The sequence below is a fragment of the Chlorocebus sabaeus genome, chromosome 4, assembly GCF_047675955.1.
Source record: "Chlorocebus sabaeus isolate Y175 chromosome 4, mChlSab1.0.hap1, whole genome shotgun sequence".
In the NCBI taxonomy this organism is placed as follows: Eukaryota; Metazoa; Chordata; class Mammalia; order Primates; family Cercopithecidae; genus Chlorocebus; species Chlorocebus sabaeus.
Genome location: NC_132907.1, coordinates 83,716,427 through 83,738,144, shown reverse-complemented (window position 1 = coordinate 83,738,144; position 21,718 = coordinate 83,716,427). Strand labels below are relative to the sequence as shown.

The window sequence follows — 21,718 nt, the reverse complement described above, 5'->3', positions numbered from 1 at the left end:
GGAGAACTGAGAGCCCCATTTCCTTTCTTCCCTCCTCCCATCAGATCAAAAGAGCCCTGCCGGTGTAGATGGGAGTATGACAATCTTCGAAGGAGGCTGGGACCTGTGGAAGGAGAGACAGCAGGAAGGGGCCATTCGGAAGCTCATAAATCACACCTGGTTTCCACATCCGTTTTGTAGCCAGATGGTGTACAAACACTGTCTCAAAGCCTATTACCAGCAGCCACTGGCCCCGGAGGAAAGCCTGGCCGCCCGCACTTTCTTTCTCATTCCCAAATCAAAGGAGTTCAGCCAGGATCTCGTGACATATGGGTACCCATATGCTCCATCTCTCCGTGGCGAGGCTTTGATTCACTGCCTGCCAGCCTCAAGCCTTTCTCTGGCGTCCACCTCCAGGAGAGGAGGAATCAGGCTAGATTCACTGGGAATCCTGACAGTGCTATTACTCTGTGTTCATAGGGCGATTCTGGGCAAAACTCCTTAAAATGCTCACAGTATAATTTCTACTGATCATGCTAAAATACACATATCCACAGGTGTTGGGAGAAATGTTTAATTTCTATTATATACAACAGCAAAAGTGGTATTGGGCCATGATGAATTAATCTATGATTAAGGCAGTCCCTTGTGCTTAAGAAGGCAATTATTTAGCTGGGAAAATGAGCTAAACATGAAGATATATTCTATTCATATTTATTTTTTTATCTAAAGAAACAAAATGAATTAAGCTTTGCCACTATTTACTATGTGGCCCCCAGGCAGACTGTCCCTCACCAGCCTCCTGGTCCTGAGAGCTCCCAGGGAAGCAGCGGGGCCGCCACCCACAAGCCTCCATGCCTTTCACTTGCTTTCAGTGTCTTGCAACATATCCATGACTCCATCTGGTTAACGGGGTAATGAGTTCAATTCTCTAGTATCATCCTGAATATATCCCAAGTGCCTCAAACTGTGCTCAGATGTTGAATTAAGAATGAATTTAAGCTGACTTTTACAAATGGACAAGTGGCTTAAACAAAATTCCTGAAAAAATAACCTCTGGAGGCTGAAGTTAATCGCAATACAAGCACAAGTGAACATAAGCAAAGAGAAGCACTCCTACCTGTCGTCACTGGTCTCCATGTTACAAATGTCAACGACCCAATCACATCTGACAAGCAGCAGCTCTGCCCCACAAAACCTAAAATTGCCTGGAAGCCCATTCGAAATTTAGATTTACATCCTGAATTATTAAGGAGAAATCCCATCTCCAGGGTATCTGGACCTTGAGATTAGTTAATGATAGTCACTAGAAATAGCAAGACATTTAAAATATTGCTTATTTCATCTTTATCAAATATCTTACCATCCATTTTGTGTATGTTTCATAACTTATCTAATGGCAGTGTAGTGCACATGTATACTTTTAAAATGAATATACATATATTGGGGATGCATGCAGAAAACATTTTTCTTTTTTTTTTTGAGACGGAGTCTCACTCTGTCACCCAGGCTGGAGTGCAGTGGCGCGATCTTGGCTCACTGCAAGCTCCACCGCCTCCCGGGTTCACGCCATTCTCCTGCCTCAGCCTTCCTAGAAGCTGGGACTACAGGCACCCGCCACCACGCCTAATTTTTTTGTATTTTTAGTAGAGACGGGGTTTCACCGTGTTTGCCAGGATGGTCTTGATCTCCTGACCTCGTGATCCGCCCGCCTCGGCCTCCCAAAGTACTGGGATTACAGGCGTGAGCCACCGCGCCCGGCCAGAAAACATTTTTCTTAATTGATGGAGTGTGTGATCAAATGTGGGGCTACACCACCGTACACAGCATGCCCCTGGTCAGGAAAGCGGCTGCTGCAGGGCTCAGCCTGGGCAACAGTAAACACTGGCGCAGGGGAAGAGAGAATCATTTACCGTGTAAGCATCACAGTTAACAAATTACCGTGCTGTCTTTGCTGTTGGGATGCCCACAGAGCCGGGAACTGCCGGCTGATGCCTAGTGTCACAAGGTCTGCTTGCTTGTTGTGGGTTGAATTTACGTTTCCCCAAGAAACACAGGTTGAGATCCTAGGCTTCAGTACTTAAGGGCATGACCTTATCTAGACAAGGTTGTTGCAGATGTAATTAGTTAAGAAGAGGTCATACTGGAGAAGGGTAGGCCCCTAATCCAATGGGGCGGGTGTCTTTATAAAAAGGGGAAGTTTGGTCACAGACAGGCACACAGGGAGAACGTCAGGCAAAGGCAGCAGAGTGAGGCTGCCACCAGCCAAGCACTACCAGAAGCTGGGAGAACCCGCGACAGACCTTCCCCAACGCCTGCAAAGGGAGTGTGGTCCTGCCGACACCTTGATCTCAAGCTTCTGGCCTCCGCAGCTGTGAGACGCTACATTCCTGTTTTCAAACCACCCAGTTTGTGGAACTTTGTTATGGGAGCCCTAGGAAAACAAATGTGCTGCTTCTCGGCGGAGAGGCAGCCAGCCTGCCCGGAAGTTCTGCCCACTCTAACCTGGGTGGAGATGAGAGTGGGTTTGTCCTAATGGCAATCTCAATGCTGCCATTAGGACAGCCTGCAGCCTCTGGAGAGGTGCCAGGTGCCAGCTCTCCCTGGGCAGCCTCGCTCGCGCAGATGTCATCCTGCATGGGGCTTCGCATGCAGCGGATGCTGCCAGCAGACTCGGCTGCCGTCAGGGGGTTTGAGGGCTTGTGCTTGTTCTGTCAACTTTCTGCTGCCCAAGTTGCCACAGGCAAAACACTTACTTTTACCACTCCCCTGCTGGCACATAATCTGTGACACTTCAGCAATGCCCCATTTTGCCTGCAGCCTTGGTCTCTGAGTCTCAGTCTGACAAACCCGACAGGAAGAGTTGCCCAAAAGCAACGGGAATCTTCCTGATTCTCCTTCCCAGGGCAGATGCGCTATTTGTTACTATTTTATGCTGCCATGAAATCAGGACTGCTTTTTATTCTGGGGGTCTTGCTGTGCCTTCCATACAGCTTCTCCCTGGAAGAGGCATCTCAGTCCATAAGAAGTGACAAGCACTTCCCCCTCAAACAGACATTCCATGTCACTCAGGGCCCAGGCCATGTTGCGGCTCTGCCTTTGGCCAGGGCAGGGCTCTGTGGCCCACGGCACTCCGGCACCTGGGTCAGCTGCTGCTGGCAAGTGGTGGACCCTGCCTGCCAGCACGGGGCACTCACAATATTGGAGCTGAGCCCGGTACGGTGGCTCATGCCTGTAATCCCAACACTCTGGGAGGCTGAGGCAGGCAATCAGCTGAGGTCAGGAGTTTGAGACCAGCCTGGCCAACACGGTGAAACCCCGCCTCTACTGAAAGTACAATAATTACCCAGGCATAGCACGTAGCCTGTAATCCCAGCTACTCAGGAGGCTAAGGCAGGAGAATCACTTGAACCTGGGAGGTGGAGGTTGCAGTGAGCCGACATCATGCCACTGCACTCCAGCTTGGGCAATAGAGCGAGACTCTGTCTCAACACAAACAAACAAACAAACAAACAAACACACACTGGAGCTGACAGCTGGCCGGTGCTCAGCATCCCTGGTCTGCTGAAATCTCCACCCGCATCATAGAGAACAGGGACACGCCCCTTTTAAAAGGCAGCTGACAACTAGCCTGGATACAAAAGGTGACATTGGAACTTAAGGGTGATGTCGAAATTGGTTCACCAAACGGCTTAAAGTTCAAACATGCAAATCATGGCTCAAAGATAAAAATTCCCAGGCATACAGGCCTGAGATTTAAGCTGGCACATGGCTGGGCCATCTTTTAACTGAAGTTTAAAATTTTCTGTTTATTATCTTAACAATGATAATAATGAGAACCATTAAAAATTGCCATAGATCACCATTTGGCATCTTCTACGGGTTGACTTGCGTCTTCCAAAAAAGGCATGTTGAAATCCTAACTCTCAGCACTTCAGAATGTGAGCTTATTTGGAAATGGGATCTTTATTAATCCAGTTAAAATGAAGTCATCAGGATGCATCCTAATCTAGTATAACCAGCGTCCTTATGAAAAGGGGAAATTTGGACACAGAGACATGCAAAGAGGAAAGACGATGTAAAGAGACAAAGGGAGAAACCATGTAAAGGCACAGGACTGGAGTGACGCATCTACAAGTCAGGGGATGCCAGAGATTGCTGGAAACCACCAGCAATGGAGCAGCATGGAACACATGCTTCCCACAGCTCTCAGAAGCCACCAACCTGCCAACACCTTGCTTTCAGCCTTCTGGACTCCAGAACTGAGATGACAAATGTGTTATTTGAAGCCACCCAGGTTGTGGCATTTTGTTAAGGCAGCCCTGGGAAATAAATACAGTATCTCTACAGTAGTCACTGTTTCAGGCAAGCATCATCAGTGAGTGCTCAAAGTAGCAGGCGAAAGTTTGATAAGAAACACGATATTAATAGAGTTGCAAAGTATTCCCCCGTGAGATACGTATTAATTACAAAGGGTAAAATAGTAAACTGATAGAGAAGAAACTTGGCAGATGCCATCTTAACCTAATGATCAAAGCTCGCATCACTGGCCATGAGATGGGGAGTGGAGGACAAGACCTCGCTTCGTGCGGTCCCTGCCCTGAAAGCAGGATGTGAATTCAATCGTGGAGGTACATCAGAAAAACTGAACTGAGGAACATCCTACAAATAAATGACCTATGCTCTTCAAACATGTTAAGGTCATGAAAGATTTTAAAAAGCTGGACAACTGTTCTAGATTAAAGGCGACTAAAGAGATATCACTGAATGAAGGTATTATCCTGGACTGAAATTTGTGGCAGTAGTGGGAAAACAGGCCAAGTCTGAAGAGTCTGTAGATTAGGCAACACTACTATTTCAATGTTAGTTTCCTGATTTTGATAATTATACAGTACTTGCTTTTAGTAAACATACACTAAAGTATTCCAGAGTAAAAGGGCTCTTCAGAAGAAAGTTCGTATAAACAGACAGATGTAGATTTAGGCATATGTGAGGGTAAGAAATGGGAGGAAATTCTACCATATGGGGAATATGGTAAGAGGTAGATGGGATTTTTTTAGTACTTTTTTTTTGGGCAACTTTTCTGTATGTCTGAAGTTATTTCAAAATAAAAAGTTTTAAAAATTCCCAAAGATGTAATAACAGCTATCACTTAATATGTGACTGAGATGGTTGAGGTGTTTTTACATGTTGTCTAATTGACCAGTGAATTATAATCACATGAGGCAAATACTATGATTCCCACTGGCACTCTAGGCCTCACCCAGGACTAAGCAGAGGCCCACCTTGGTTGGAAAGGGATGGGGGAATTGAAAGGCTCTTACCCACAAGGCTCAGCATACACACAGAGCCTGTTGAAGTCCAACGGCAGGGCAGGAAAATAGACACACCTTCGAGGCACTCATATCCTAAGCCACTACAAGTGGGAAGGTTATAATCCTACCTTCAATTAATTTGATGTTTGTGAAGTCTTCAGTCTAACTAAAGCAGAAACACAGCCCAGACCCGGTTCAACGATAAATACTGAATTCTCACACACACACACACACACACACACACGAATGGGTTTGAACAGAAAAGCATGCTGTTTTCTGGACTGATGTAAATATTATTTACTTCAGCTTCTAGTGTTATTTCTGTCTCTGTCATTCTTTTACATACCAGGTTTTACTTTAGTTAAAATTAAAAGACCCTCAAAGAAGTGATGTGACCCATTGTAAAGGAACAAACAGTTAACAGAACAAAGGACCAAGCCTGGATGTCAGACCCATCAGATGAAGATTTAAAGTAACTGTGACAAATATGTGTGAAAAGACAGAAAATTTCAGCATGGAAATGGAAGCTATGTATTTTTAAAAGCCAAATGGAAGTCGAAATGAAAAACAGGATATCAGAGATGAAGAATTCTTTCACTGGACTTATCACCACACTAGGCACAAGAGAAAAGAGTCAGGTTCAAAAGAAACCATCTACACTGAAATAAAAGAGGAAAAAGGAGTCAGTGGCAAAGGGGAGAAAAACAGAGCATCTGAGGCCTGTGAACATATCAAATGGTTTAATACGGGTATAATTGGAGTCTCAAAAAAAGAAGAGAAAAATGAAGCAAAGAAATTTTTGAAAAGACAATGGCCAACAATTTTTCCAAGCTGATGACCCCAAATCATAGATCAAAAATACTCAGTGAAAGTAAGATACATACAAAGACAACCAAACTTGGTGCATCACAAACACACTGTTGAAAAACAGAAATAAAGAGAAAATCTTGAAAGTAACCATAGGTAAACAGAAACATTACGTACAGAGAAAAATGACAAGAATTACGGCTGACTTCTCACTGTACACAATGGAAGCCAGAAAAAAATGGAATGCCACCTTACCCGGCCGTGAAAACATCTTTCAAAAGTAAAAGCAAAACAAAGACATTTTTGGAAAGACAAAACCCGGAAGAATTCATCTCCAGCAGACATTTACTATCACAAATATTTTCAGAAAGAGAATAAAACAGATAGAAACCTGGTGGGAAGAAAGAAAGGACACCAGACAGAATGAACACTAGATGCACACAATGAATCTTTAAAAGATATTTCATATCTATCTTTCTTTAAACATCTTTAAAAGGCTACTATTAAAAACAATAACAATATAAGTGGAAGTTGTAGTCAGCGGTGTGTTGGAGCTGACACTGGCATGGAGAGCTGACTGTTCACATACATGCCTTCACAAGTCTATGTTTAGTGATGTCATGTTGTTAGTTTAAAATTGGCTGTAGCTGGGTGCAGTGGTTCATGCCTGTAATCCCAGCACTTTGAGAGGCTGAGGTAGGAGGATTGCTTGAGCTTGAGAATTTGAGACCAGCCTGGGCAATGTGGTGAGACCTGGTCTCTACAAAAAAAATTTAAAAGTTAGCTGAGTGTGGTGGTGTACACCTCTAGTCCTAGCTACTTGGGAGGCAGAGATGGGAGGACCGTTTGAGCCCAGGAAGTTGAGACTGTAGTGAGCCAGGATCATGCCATTGCAATCCAGCCTGAGTGGCAAGATGAGACCCTATCTCAAAAAAAAGCAGGTTGTGGGGGGGGGAGGGGCGGCTGTAGTAGGAGTATTCACACTATAAAAATAACAAATGCTACAAATTGGGGCTTTTAACATTTTTTTCTTGGAGGGCCAGGAGTCAAGTAATCACCAGCACATTATTTTTTATAGTACTGGTAGAAGTATATGATAAAACACAAAGTGGGTAGAGTGGTAATTAGAAGTATACTGTTGTAAGTTTCTTAAGTTGTTTATAAAGTAGTAGACTAGTTTTTGAAGGCAGACTAAGTTAAAATGAGGGTTGGCAAAGCTGTTCTATAAAGGGCGAGACAATAAGTTCAGTCCATCATTACTATTTATGTATTCCATTTTTGTAAACTTGCCTACTTGCTAAAATTTATTTGTAACCCCAAAATCAAACACACGTTGCACCTTCATGGTCATTCACAGACACAGGTAGAGCAGCAAAGGCTTTTTATAGGATTTTTTGTGACAATCAACCTGCATTTTCACAGTTGAGGCTGAAGGTGGTGCTCTGCCTTGTTTCCGTTTTCATACTGTACACAATGTGCTTCTCATGGCATCCATGGTAAAGACACTCTTTTCATTTTGTTTTGTAATTAACAAATATATTGGGGAAGATACTTTGAGACTATGCAAATATCCTGTTGACTACATAAATACCGTGTTTTTCCTCAAACTTTTACCCATTAATTCTGACATCCATCAGTGGATCTGTCTACAACAATTACTGTGCTGTTTGCCTCCTGGTGATATTCTAGTTACCTCCTTTCTTACACATTAAGTAACTGGAGTTCTTCTACAAAAAATAGCTATCTGTTCTCCTGGCTTATTAATTCAATTATTTATATCAGTATGGACTCATGGATATTTATTTTACCGTATCGGTTAAAATCTAACACTATCGGCCAGGCCTGGTGGCTCATGCCTGTAATCCCAGCACTTTGGCAGGCTAAGGCAGGTGGATCACAAGGTCAGGAGTTCGAGACCAGCCTAGCCAACATGGTGAAACCCCATCTCTACTAAAAATACAAAAAAAATTAGCTGGACGTGATGGCGGGTGCCTGTAATCCCAAATACTCAGAGGCTAAGGCAGCAGAATCGCTTGAAACTGGAAGGCAGAGGTTGCAGTGAGCTGAGATCACACCACTGCACTCCAGCATGGGCAACAAGAGTGAAACTCCATCTCAAAACAAAAACAAAAACAAAAACAAAAACAAAAAAACCAATACTATGACTTTGTTGCAAATTATTCCAGCTAAGGCCATATAAGGAGATCCTTCAGCTGGGCTTCTGTAACATTCTGCCCCACCCCAAACCTTTCTGGAGAACTTCCTTATGTTCTGGCACTACAGTGTATTCCAGGCTTATCTAGTAATTTTCCTGTTGTGGCCTGGAATCAACTACTTCTCCAAGGAACCCTGGTTCCTCTGACTGGGGAATGGTGTTTAGACACCACAATCTGGGCCCCAGGGATGCTTATGGCTGCATGGGTGTCAGTTCTTCAGGCCCTCTCAGTGAACAAAGCTAGGAAATACAGGTATGACACTAACCCTCTCATCCATATTCATTTCTGTATATCTGTATAGGTATGTTTGTATCTACCATCCATCCATCCGTCCATCTATCCAAACCATATGTTCATACAGATACTTCCAGTTCCCATCCAACAGCACCAAGTTCATTTTGATCTTCTCCCTTTCCTATTTGTAACCTCTTTCTCTGACAGTGAGGAACTTGGCTCTTTGTTTGCTGAATCCTAGTATTCACATAAAGCAATTTCAGAATTGCTAAACCATGCCCTTTAAGAAGCCTGTTTACTAACTGAAATACACCATTTATGCATAGTTCTTTATTGTCTTTGGCCTTATAGTAACCACTTAAAAATGTTGTTTTCCAAAGTTACTTAATAACTCCCCACTCCCCTCAATTTGGTTACATCAAGCAATTGCATTTCCCACTCCCCTCAATCCGTCAGTGCTTGTGTGCCATTTTGGGTCCCTCCCACCTCTTGGTTGATGTGAATTGTTGGCTTACTCCGTCAGGTATGTGAAACAGTGCCGTGGTTCTAGGTCAGAACTATGCAAAAAGCCAAGCTCAGGGAAGAACTGTTCCTTATTCCCCATTCCAGTTTCTCCCTTCCTTCCACCCCTTTCCCATCCACCACTTGTCAGTGACCAAACCTGCTCTTTTCTGGTTTACCCCTTCTGTTACCCATTCCTTCTTAATATCTTGTACCAAGCCCAGTTTATGGCAGAATGTCAGTAACTGTTTGACATTCAACTGTTTTCTGTAGTGAACCCTGACTCCTGAAGTCCATTCTATGTCTGCGGTCTCTCCTTTACATAATGAAACTGGCTACTTCATCTATGACACTTGACAAAAGGCTTGAAAACCACCACTTTCCTTAATTGGGTCAGCTCTGAGATGGAACCAAGCAGCCACACAGGGAAGTATTAGCTAATAATAATGAAGGCTATTACTCTTCCTGGACATGAAGAGCCACCAGTAACTAGAACTCAGGTTGATGGAAATTCTTTGGCAGCATTTTCACATTTTGGCTCTATTTTTTTTTTTTTTAACACAGCATCTCAAAACAACTCGGAAGTATAAGAAATTATGTTTAAGTCTGTGGAAAACTACAAGATTCAAGGGAATAAGAGTTGCATAAACAATTGCAAGAAAAATAACTACTAGTAAAAGTTTCAGGGTTTTTTTTCCTGTCAACACAATAACATCTTTAATCTTTCATTTGTCCCTTTTCTCTGTAATCCATATTTGATTTTCCAATTAATGGGGAAGGAAGCCACCAGAGATGATTCAGTAAATTTAAAACTAGTCTTAAATGTCTGGCAAGGAAAAGGAAGTGTTGCAAATGTACATCTACGGCTAAGGAGGAAACTGGCATTTGGTGTTAGGTACTCATTTTCATATCTGAACAACACTGGGATCAAAATTACAAAATATAAAACTTTAGGATCAGCGTAATGTGGATAGGAAAGTCACATATGCCATAAGACATTTCCAAGAGGATAATTAAGTGTTTTATACATTCTGCAAGTAAGTAGGCTTTTCCATACCGAAAGTAAAACCAGTCCAGTCCCCTGAAACCTTACTGTAAAGTGATAATTAGAGCATCTACTGATGATGAGGCATGAAAAGGGTAGGATTATGGGTTTCAGGAGCATAGACAAGGTTATGGGCAACCCCAGAATCAATAAGTTTCATTTACACAGAGATCAGGATTGTAGTCTCTGTGGATCCAGGGACTTATGTCATATCAGCGGCAAGAGCTTCCAAATCAAGACAGACTCAAGGCTAAACCCTGGCCAGGCCAATGACTGATTACATATCATTAGGTTGGAAACCTCCCTAAGCCTTGCTTTCTTCATCTCTATAATGGGCACAGTAATACCAACTTATGGGTGCAGTGAGCATTAAATCCAACGTGAAGCACTTAGCAAGTGTCCAGCACAAAACAAGAGCTCAATGGGTAAGCAAAGCCTTGTAGAGGAGCGTAGGGAATCCGGAAACTGCCACCAGCGCTGGAATGCTGGCGCTGCCACTTACCATGTGCCCTTGGAAAAGTCACTTCACTCTCAGAGCTGTTGAAGAGAGAGTAGTAATTCAGAATGGGAGTAATGGCCAATAATAACCGGCTCTGAGATAGGATGATGACAAAGTGAGTAGTAGCACAGACCAAATGAATTAATATGAACACAGCAGTTAGAACAGGGCCAAGCTCATTGCACTCTGGAAGAATAAGTGATGATGATTATTCATTATGATTATTCAATCAGCCCACCAGAGAAATGGGGAGTGGGAGTGCACGGTGGTAAAAGTAAACTATTACACAGAGTACCAGGCCTGGTGGAGTGTGTTAGAAAGGGCTATTTTGGCACCTTACATCAATAGCTGAAGAGTATACACAGGCTTACCCCATTCTGTAAATGCTGTGTCAAGTTGTTTAACCCACAGCAGTAAACAGCCAAGCCAAAGTCAAGAGGACAAGTGCTAACACACTCATCAGGAATGTATCCTAGCAATTTGGCTGCAGGGAACAATATCAACAAAAGCCTTGCTCATGTGCTTTGCAAACCATATCCTGCAGTGGGCCTGCTTCAAAATATCTGGTTCTCTAGAGATAGAGAACAAATCTTTAAGGTAAATAAGATGCTACAATCTACAGTGCTGGGGTGCTCCATCTTTCCTCTTCAACCGTTCATCCTCTGGCTTATTTATTTAAATTGCTCATCTTCTAGAAAAGCTACATTTCAACTCATGAAAAAAATCAATACAAAGAAAACTAGTGGCCTGTTCTGTCCTTATTTTTAAACTTGCTAATAAATTGCTACCTCTCATTATATTGACACTGTGTTTAGGCAGGGAACTAGCTGTTGGGACCTTATTCCACTTAAACTCACCAAGAAAAGCATGTGTTTCATTAACTTTCCAGGACTCTTTCTTCCAGGCAAGGCGTTATCTCTTGCCCTCTTTCTTCCTTAGGGAAACAGGTGGTTCTGAAGAAGGGCAACGACACCCCAGGTTTCTTAGAGGGAAATTACTACAAGCTTACACACTCTTAGCTTCAATTCCCAAACTCAAGAATGCTCGGAAAATGGAAGGTTTCCTAATAAGTTATACTGAGGCAAAACTTAACCTTAAGTGACATGAGTCCCTAAATTAAAAAAAATTATCTAATTCGGTTTGAACATCACATACAGATTACAATATGCTGCCTCAGACCCCACTGGGGGTGCTATGTGGTATGTGCAAGGTTTTATTCTCCTAAAAGCAGTATTATCCTCCTAAACCCCCAAATTTCTCCATTCCAAAATAAGCCAGGCTGTAAGTCTTTCAGATATACAACTGTGAACTTATAGGAGAGTTGCTGATGCTGTTATGTTCCAAACACAGCTTTGTGAACATAGTCAATGAGAAAAATAATTCTAGTGTTTTCTTTTTTTTTTTTTTTTGTGAGATGGGAGTTTCGTTCTGTTGCCACAGCTGGAGTGCAGTGGCACGATCTTGGCTCACTGTAACCTCTACCTCCTGGGTTCAGGTGATTCTCCTGCCTCCCGAGTAGCTGGGATTACAGGCACATGCCACCACACCTGACTGATTTTGTATTTTAGTAGAGACGGGGTTTCCCCATGTTGGCCAGGCTTGTCTCGCACCCCTGACCTCAAGTGATCCACCCACCTCGGCCTTCCAAAGTGCTGGGATTACTGGTGTGAGCCACCATGCCCGGAAAATTCTAGCACTTTCTTTAAACTGCCTTCTTTTAAAACCAGAACTGGGACTGAATCTTTACACTGCTAATCTCATGATTTAAAATGGACAATAATCACTAATAATCACTCAGAAACGTCACCCAAAATGCTGCCCTTCCCTCACATGGCCGCTCCATAACTCATACTGTCTGAGGTTTTATAGACAATACTCAATGGGGAAGGCTACTTAGAAGCAGACAGGCAGGGTTACCAAGAACATGCACCACTTCCTCATGTGGGTGCCTGCTCCTGGCAAGTACCCATTTGGAAGCCCAGCCCACTGAGCACTGCATGAGAACTGGGTTGAAATTCCTGCTCCATTACCTAGCAAGATGCATGATACGGGCAAGCTGATATCCTCTTTGGGGTTCTTTTTCCTCGTGCACAAACTGGGGAGAATATCACCTACTATTCAGGATTGCTGGAATGAAATGAAATAAAAGCATGCACCTAATCCGCAGGAATCAAGGTTAGCTTCTTTCCACAGCCTCTTTCCCTTTCCACACCCTCTCCTCTTCTGGCCGAGACATCATCTGGAGACAAGCTATAAGTAGAGAGCTTAGTGCTTTCTTCTATGTGGACGAGTTCCTGCAGAGGTGTGTTAGTGGTGCCTGTTTGCGTATTGCAAAGTCGAGGGAAATGGATTCCTTTCAAGCTCCCTGAACCCAACTGGAAATCTGAACCTTTAAGTAAAATAGGTGTTGAATGTGGGAGGAGGGGTCTGCAAGGAGACCCCTGTGCAGGCCCCAGGAGGGTTGGGAGCAGAGGTATCATATAAGGACACCCAGTCCTCATAAGGGCATGGCCTTGTAATTCTAGATCTGGCTGATGATCCGAGGGCAGAAATGCTTTAACCATTCTTAAATCAGAAGTTTTTGCCCCAGCTCCACAGACAGACAGGTTCACCCCTGAGGTTCAACCAGTGTGGCAATTCTCAAGGGTCTCCATGTGATTTCAGTATGGAAGCCTAAGTTGCAAACTACTGCCCAGAAGTTGTTAGTATTTGTTTCTCTGGAATGACAACAGAAACCTGGAGTACAAAAGACTCACAGGTGCAAGAATTTGCCTACTTTGTCCACTCTGGTGGTCTAGCGTTGGGGAGAGGGTGGCGCGCAGCTGTGTCCACCATCAGAAAACGAAGGGGCCACAGGCAGTTGCTCCTGCTTGGCTTGGCCTGCCCTGGCTTCTGGGAAGGAAGGCACACTGGCTACACCCAGGCACCTGGGCAGGTGGAGGTAGGTCTCTAACTGTGCAGACAGACGGGGCACCAGCCCTGGATGTGGGGTGGGAACAGGGTGGGCTCATGGGAACTGGTCAGGGAAGAGGACCTCTAGGGGCTCTATTTCTCCCCTGAGAACAAAGCCCCCTCCTCCCTGATTAGGAAGGGAAAAATACACAGAACAGGGCCCCACATAGCCCAGGAGTTAACAGAATCATAGAACAGAGAACAAATGTTAATGTTTAACTGAATACGGTTTTCGGGAAACATGCTCAAGTCACCAGCATCGTCCCACCTGGGGCTTTCCCATTCCTGGTCATCCTTGTCTTTCTCTTCTTTGGTGTCTCCAGTATGTGGGTGTTTCTGCACAATTCGCATTCCACCAGCTTTCACTGAAATGAAAACAGACAGAGTGGGATTAATGTGGAAATGGGGCTGCCTGTGGATCAGGGGGACCAGTTGGAAAGGTTTTGGTTGCTCAATAGCCACAAGTTAGTCTGGAGAATCTGGCAATGACAATGATTAACTAGGGAAGGTCAAGGCTGTCGGGGTAAATTCAAAATGATACAGCACTCAACATAATCTCTTACTATAGATCTGCTCAGAAACTTTCCAAGGCTCTTGCTTTTCTATTTGGTCACCTTTCAAGTATTTTGTAAGAGCAGCCATGTAACCAGGGCACAAACTACACAAAGAGCATGGCTGCTGCTTTCAGTTCTCCACAGCCTCAACACAAGGGCTCACCTCAACCCTCCCCTCTGAAATTTACCTTCTCAAATATCGAACATGTTTTTGATGGGGTGATATGGTGATGGGTGACATGGGACAGCTACTGTGCCTTCACAGAGCCCAGGCAATTGGCAACAAAACTTCTACTGCAGCTTTACCCAAACTGTGCTGTGAAAGCCTACCGCTGGCCAATGTTAACTTAGTTTCAAAAAACAGCTTTATTGATACGTAAGTCATGTAGAATACAATTCACTCATTTAAATGGTGTAATTCAATGGCTTTGAGTGCATTCAGAATTGTACAACCATTGCCATAATCAGTTTTAGGAGATTTTCATCACCCCAAACAGAAACCCCACACCCATGAACAGTCACCCTCCATTCCACCCCTCCCAACTCCAGGCCGCCAGTCACCTGAACGTGCTTATTCTGGACATTTGATATAAGTGGAATTATAAAATATGTGGCCTTTGGTGACTAGCTCCGTGCACTTAGCGCATTTTCAAGGTTCCTCCATGTTATAGCACATGTAAGTATCTCATTCTTCTTCTTGTTAAATAATATTCTATTGCATGGATATATCACATTGTATCTCTCCACTTGTCAATTAGACATTTGTGTTGTTTCTACTTTTTTGGCTATTATGAACAATGCAGCTATGAAGAACTTATACACAAGTTTTTATATGGACATATGTTTTCATTTCCTTGAGTATATACCGAGAAATGGAACTGCCAGGCCACATGGTAACTCTGAATTCATCCTTCTGAAAACCACCAAGCTGTCTTCCAAAGCCTCCACACTATTTCACATTCCCACCAGTGTGTGGGTTCCAATTCTCCACATGTTCCCAACACTTGCTATTGTGTGTCTTTTTAATTATAGCCATCCCTAATGGGTGTGATATGGTCTCTTATTGTGGTTTGATTTGCAATTCCTTTATGGCTAATATGTTAATACTGTGTTGTAAGGGGTAGGGTGACCTAGGATCTAATAAGAGTGGGAAATGCTAGGTTGAACAAAATTAAATAGGTTTCCCCAAGGGAGACCTTCTTGGCCCTTAGTGTGCTACCCTGCATGAGGAAGACTTACGGCAGGCATAGAGCATGCCGGCTCTCCCCAGCCTATCTGACCACACAACTTTTTTTTTTTTTTTTTTTTTTTGGTATAATACCAGTTATCCTCCATCAAGACCACAGTGTTCCATGGAACAGAATTTGGAAAAGCTGGCTGACCCTATATCCAAAAAGCCAGGCTCACATGGTAGCCACCAGCATGTGTTTTGGGGTCAGCACGTTCCTCCACGCCCTTAGCTATGTGGTCTCAGACTAGAGTCTCAGATTCTCAAAGATTCCCTGCTTCATTTGCAGAAAGGAGATAAACCTCCTTAGACTGTTGAGAGAGAGGTGTTCGGGAGAGTGGCGTGCTGGCTAGAAAGCAGGGCCGTTTTCCTTGCAGTCATTGGCCCCCGAGGCTCTGGGTGTAGGCCTTACTGAGCTTTACCCTTCAAGTCTCCGCCACAAGATGGCTAACATCATGATACAGTCAACTTGCCACACCATGTCCTCTGGCATTTTAAATTGGGGTGGACCCTGCTGAGTCACAAAAGTCCAGGCCAAGTTTCTTTATGCTGCTGATGAACGGGCAGGAGAATGGGAGAGGCAGCCTGGGGCTTACATGCTTCAGGTTTACTGGTCTTCCATTTCCCTGGAAGACTTTGTCAGCCCCTGACTGGAGGGAGATGGTGACATTTGCTCCCAGGACCAGCAATGCCCCAGCAGCTGGCTGTTAGAAAAGGGCAAAAAAGAGCAAGGAAAATGAAGAACTGTGTTTAAACCATTCCTCTGCTGGCGTGGGTTTAGAATTAACATCTCCCCGCTGCCTATACCTCTTATCAACAGAGAGGAGATTCTACTTGGGGCAGAAGGAAACAGAATCCTGTTCAGTAATTCTCTCAAAAATATGCTCTATATCCCATCAATTGATTTTTAATCATTGTATTTTTCATTCCTAGAGCTTTTGTTTCAAATTCACTAGGTCTGTATTTGATGGGGTCTTATTCTTTTCTTGTGCGTTCAATTCCTTTATATAATCATTTTAGTTATATATCCAATTATTTGATTTTCTAAAGTCCTCTGGAGTCTAATTCTGCTGTCTGTTTTTGTCTGTGGATTCTTGCTCTTGTCCTGGGAGACTGTGGAGGAGGAATCTGTCTTCACTGGGCTTTACCAGTAAGGATCTTATGGGGCCTGTGATGACAGCAACCCTCTGGCGAGATGCTACATGTATTTTTGTCAAGTCAGGAGTATGGGTGTCTGAAAATCCTTTTCAAGGCAGATTTCTCAGAAGACAAATTGCCAAACAGTGCAAATATGAACAGAACTCATGTAAACGCAAACCTTTGTTTACAAATTCTCAAAGAGACTTCTGTCCCCATGTGGAGCCCAGGCTGACACAGCCCAGCTTCCTGGCTCTCCCAGGGCCACTCGGCAGGTTTCCCTCTTCCACCCTTTCCCCAGGGGTGTGGCCTCTGAGCATCCAGCCTTGGCTATTCCCTGCCTCCTGTGGGCCCACCTCTCATGCTAAAGGTCTGAATTTCAGTTCTTTCTTCGTTTTGAGTTTCTAGGAATTCCTTTCACTTCAAGGTCAAATTTTTTTAAAAAAGCAAAAAGTCAAAGACAAAACAGAAGAGAACTACCATTTGCAGGCAGCTTTTTAATCTAAGATTTCCCAGCCTACGTAGTTGGCCTCCCAATCAGAAATGGAGACTGAAAATACAATTATCCACACCTTAGGGCCATTTTCCACTCTCTCGAAGCATAGGATCTCAGAGTTATGAATGTTTCGGGCCCAAGGAAGAGCTTAGAAGAACTGTCCCACTAAATGCTCTTTAAAAATTAACTTTCCTCCCCGCTCTATCCCACCTCTTTCCCATGCTCATCAGAAATGGATGAAAGATGCTATTATGGGCTGAGTACTATACCCCCAAAATTCATAGGTTGAAGTCCTGACATACCCTTAAATTGCAATTGTATTTGGACAGAGGGTCTTTAAAAGATAATCAAGTTAAAATAAGGAATTGAGGTAGGGCTCTAATATAATAGAAATGGTGTCTTTATAAGAGAAAGAGACACCGGGGATGTGCACACGCAAAGAAATGGCCTGTGAGGAAACAGCAAGAAAGTGCCGTCTGCAAGACCAGTAGAGAGGCCTCAGGAGAAAGCAGGGCTGCCCACACCTTGATCGTGGACTTCGGCCTCCCAAGCTGGGAGAAATAAATGTCTGTGGTTTAAGCCACCCAGTCTGTGGTATTTTGTTAAGGCAGGATGAACCAATAATACAGATGCCCATTTAAAAATGATCTCTGGATCTTTTCAACTTGGCACACGTAAAACTTTTAAACTATAACTCACAGATGTGTTCATAAAGTAAAAATAAAAAGAGCTGTGCAACTAACTACAAAGAAAACTAATGATGAATGTCAAGGTGACATTTGAAATGATCAAGTCTTCCGCAGCTCCTGCAGAGCAGCCTGTCCACTCCTCCACTGAAATAAGCACACAATGTCAGGGCTCAGTCACCCAGCATTAGCACTTGCATTTAATTTAGTTTCTAAAAGCAATTAACTTCATTAAACCCTCTCAGTATGTTTGGTGATTAATGTAGCAATAAAAAGTGGCAATAATCATAATAATAACTCACAGCTGAGACAGGTTCATTTTAACTTGCAATACTGCCAAAAAATATGACAGCACATATTTATTGTGATTGTTGCATCACTGTCTCTAGAACTCTTCATTTGTAAAACTACAAAAGCAGAATTACTTTTGCAGAAATCTTTGCAGAATGATTTGCAAATCAGTATTTTTAGGAGAAACAGAAAAACCTCAGATTTTTATTGTGGTGATTGTTATTCAAATGAGAGCTTCAAATGTAAAGAATAAGCTTCCTCTTAGCAGAAATGCTGTGCAGCGGCTAAGAACACAGATGCTGGAGCCAGAATCTTGGGTTCAAATCCCAGTTCTGCCTGTGTGTGCATGTGCCTGTGCTAAGTGTATGCACATGTGTGCCTACATATGTGCTTGTGTGTGTGGCTGTGTGTGGGCAAGTTGCTGAAGCTCTCTGTGCCTCAGGGTCTTCCACCTATGAAGAAAGGGTAACAATGTTCCCCTCTCTCAGGGCCAACTGAGGATTACATGAGTTAGCACACATGAAATGCCTCCAACAGGGCCTGGCACACGGGATGTGCTCGACTGTTAGCTAGTCTCATTAAACGGGTTTTTAATTTAACATTTAGTACTTAGAGAGGCCTCTAGAGTCCTCAAATCATTGGTGCTTTTCCAGTTCTTCACCCTCTCTTCACAGCAGTTCCTTAAAGAGCACTGCCCTATGGGTTGCTGGGGAATGAAGGCCATGCCCTGTAAAGCACCTGCCCACCGTGGTGCTGATCACCACCAGGACCTCTGTCACCACATCAGCACCTAAGTGAGGAAGCTTCTGGAGAATTACAGATCCAACTTCTCTTCATCACCACTCTGTGCCAGGCACTGCTCTAACCACGTGGAGTCCACGCATCTTTCCACTGTACAGCAGCCCCACGGAGTAGATCCTGAGGCAGGGAGAAGCAGAAGCCAGTGGCCCCAAATCGCACAGCTGGCAAGCAGCAGACTGGGTTCCACCCTTAATCATAGGTAAGCCTTTCCTTACTCAGACTCCTTCCAGGAAACAGAGCACCATGGCTTCTGAGAGTAACTCAAAGGAACAGCCTACAGATAGGGCCAGGTTATTACACTACCTAGATAAGGGAAGGTGAATTTGAAATGAAAAGCTCTCTACAGAGCAGCTGCCCGCCCAAATGGGAAGGGGAGTGGAGGAAGCTTTACCCATGGTCACATCCGGGAGGTAAGCAAACACCAGGGAAGCAAATGACTACATGGGATCCTGAGCCAAGCATCCATCCTCAGGTGTCAGGATGCCTGGCTGTAAGATGGAGTCACTGGTGGCTTGCTATCTGCTAGTGCTCAATAGCACACTAGAAAATGCTACTGCGGGAAGAAAGGGGAAATACTGGAAGAGTCCCATGAACCAGGGAGCGGTTTACAGCAGGGGGCTAGGAAGGGCTGTTAATTCACACAAATGTCCCAAAAGCATTCACTGCAGGTACTGGAGCATGACACGCAAGTATATGCTACCTTTGTTCTTGCCTGAGAAGAGTTATTGAAATATTATTCAAAGGGAAGCTCTTCTACCTAAAAGAAGAGATGAAAGGTTCTGAGGACTGTTCTGGTGGAAAGAACAAAACAAAACAGAAAACCACCACTGCTGCAGGTTATGATTAAACCACAGGATTTTAGGTAGAGCAACGTATTGGGAGGTAAGCAAAGGGGTAGGTGAGATTAGGTGGGTAGAACTTCCCAATGCGAACAGAGCAAGAGACTATGACCTATCTTAGTTAAAAGAATGACTCCACCAGGAGAGAGGAAAATCACTGGCAAGTGGAGACTCACGTTTATGGAAGCCCATGCACCTGAAGGTGGGAACCCTAAAAAGTGGAGAGGATAAACAGGTGAGAAGCGGTAAGAACGTACGCAGAGAGTGAGTGCTGACAGTCTGGCCCAGTAACAGATACAAGTTATTGAAGATCCCAATGAGAACCTTGCCCCCAGACCAAGTGGAGCCCTTATAGGAGCTTTCACGTGTGCACATATAAGCTAGAAGTAATGGTTTGTGCTAAAAAATGAGCCGGAGCCCCAGATACATTCCTGAATTTACACTCTTGTTGGCTTCATACTGCTATTTATTCTGTGCTCAGAATCATAGACTGTGAAGGTGAAAAGGCTCTTAAATTACATGGAGCAACCCCATTAAAGAATGAAGTTCAGAGACATAGTGGGACCCCCCTGGGCCATGGAGCTTTGACTCTGAAGTCTGAAGTAGTAATGCCTGACTCCATCTTCCACAGCAGTGTGTGTTCCATCCATGACATGGTTTTTGACCCAAAGGACAAATTCAGTACTGACTGGCCCAGGATGGGCACCCTGCCGGACAGCTGACTGGGCCCCTTTCAAGCTGGGAGGTACATGGAGCAGCTACATGTATATCCTTGAGTATAGGGAGGCTGATTTCAGAAAGTTTAGGGGAAAGTAGGATCTGCTGCCTGGAGGTGCTTTGGAAAAGCTGGCATTGGGAATTGGTTGAGGCAAGGACTAGTTAGGTGTTCGCCAGTCTCACTCCCGGCTTCTCTGTAGTTGGACTGGGGGCATCAAACTGGGTCCTGCCCAACAGTATGGGGAAAAGTGACTTTGGTGGGGAGCATCATGTCATCATGTTCCCCCAGTCTGGAACCTGTAAGTGTGCTGGGCTACATGGCCAGGGGAAATGAAGGTTGTAGATGGAATTATGGTTGCTAATCACCTGACCTTAAGCTGAGGAAGAAAGAAGGGAAACTGCTATTCTGTGCTTAGAATCACAGACTGTGAAGGTGAGGAGATTATTCTGGATTACCCAGATGGGCCCATGTAATCTCAAGGGTCTCTAAATGTGAAAGAGGGAGGCAGAGGAATCAGGGATTCGAGTGTGCAATGTGAGGATGTGACTGGTCATTGCTGCCTTTGAAGAAGCTTTCCTTGGCTTGTGGAGGAAGGGGCCATGAACCAAGGAAAGTAGGCGGCCTCTAGAAGCTGGAAAAGGCAAGAAAATGGATTCTCCCCTGAGCATCTAGAAGGAACCAGTCACCCTGTGGATACCTTGATTTTAGCCCAGTGAGACCCATCTGGGACGTCTCACCTCTAGAACTGTAACATAATAAAACTGTGTTGTTTAAAACCACTAAGTGTATTGTGATTTGGTACAGCAGCCATAGGAAACTGATGTGATGACACACACCACTTGCGGGCCACACCATACAGACCCCAGCACGGTGACCTACACTCGTCCCCTCTGCAGCAGCCACACATTGAAAAGCTAGTGTTATGCAGCAGGGGGTGTCTGGGCCTCTGAATTGTTCTTTGTTAAGAAGACCGCCCCCCAGGACAGAAATAAACTTGGATTAGTTCGGCCACTGAGAATTTAGGTTGTTTGTTACAAGACGAAGTACCATTTTCTATACCTAATCTAGTACTTTATACAAAAGTGAATATTCTCTATAGAAACAAAAAAGATTTCTGAAGCTGGGAAGGGGAAAGCAGTCACAAAACCAAGTAAGAATGCACAGGGCACTGGCTGAAATGAAAAGGACACTCACTAAAGACGTGAGAAGGCACAGATAACCAAAAATGGCTAGAGAAGGCTGGGCGTGGTGGCTCATGCCTGGAGTCCCAACACTTTGGAAGGCCAAAGTGGGCACATCGCTTGAGCCCAGGAGTTTGAGACCTGACTGGGCAACGTAGTAAAACCTTGTGTCTACATAAAATACACAAATTAGCTGGGTATGATGGTGCACACCTGTAGTCTCAGCTACTCAGCACACT

General features: G+C 44.2%; 1 protein-coding gene across 2 annotated transcripts in view; it reads right to left on the bottom strand.

Annotated features, from left to right (window-relative positions):
• The window catches only part of DAP (death associated protein), a 76,656-nt gene that overhangs the window by 49,656 nt on the left and 5,282 nt on the right, over window positions 1–21,718 (bottom strand). For both annotated transcript variants that reach the window (XR_012092814.1, XM_007961216.3), the window contains exon 2: window positions 13,817–13,913. Coding sequence is in view for 1 of the 2 variants with exons in the window: in XM_007961216.3 (XP_007959407.1) it covers window positions 13,817–13,913 (97 nt within the window). In the remaining variant the exon portion in view is untranslated. The remainder of the gene's footprint in view (window positions 1–13,816; window positions 13,914–21,718) is intronic.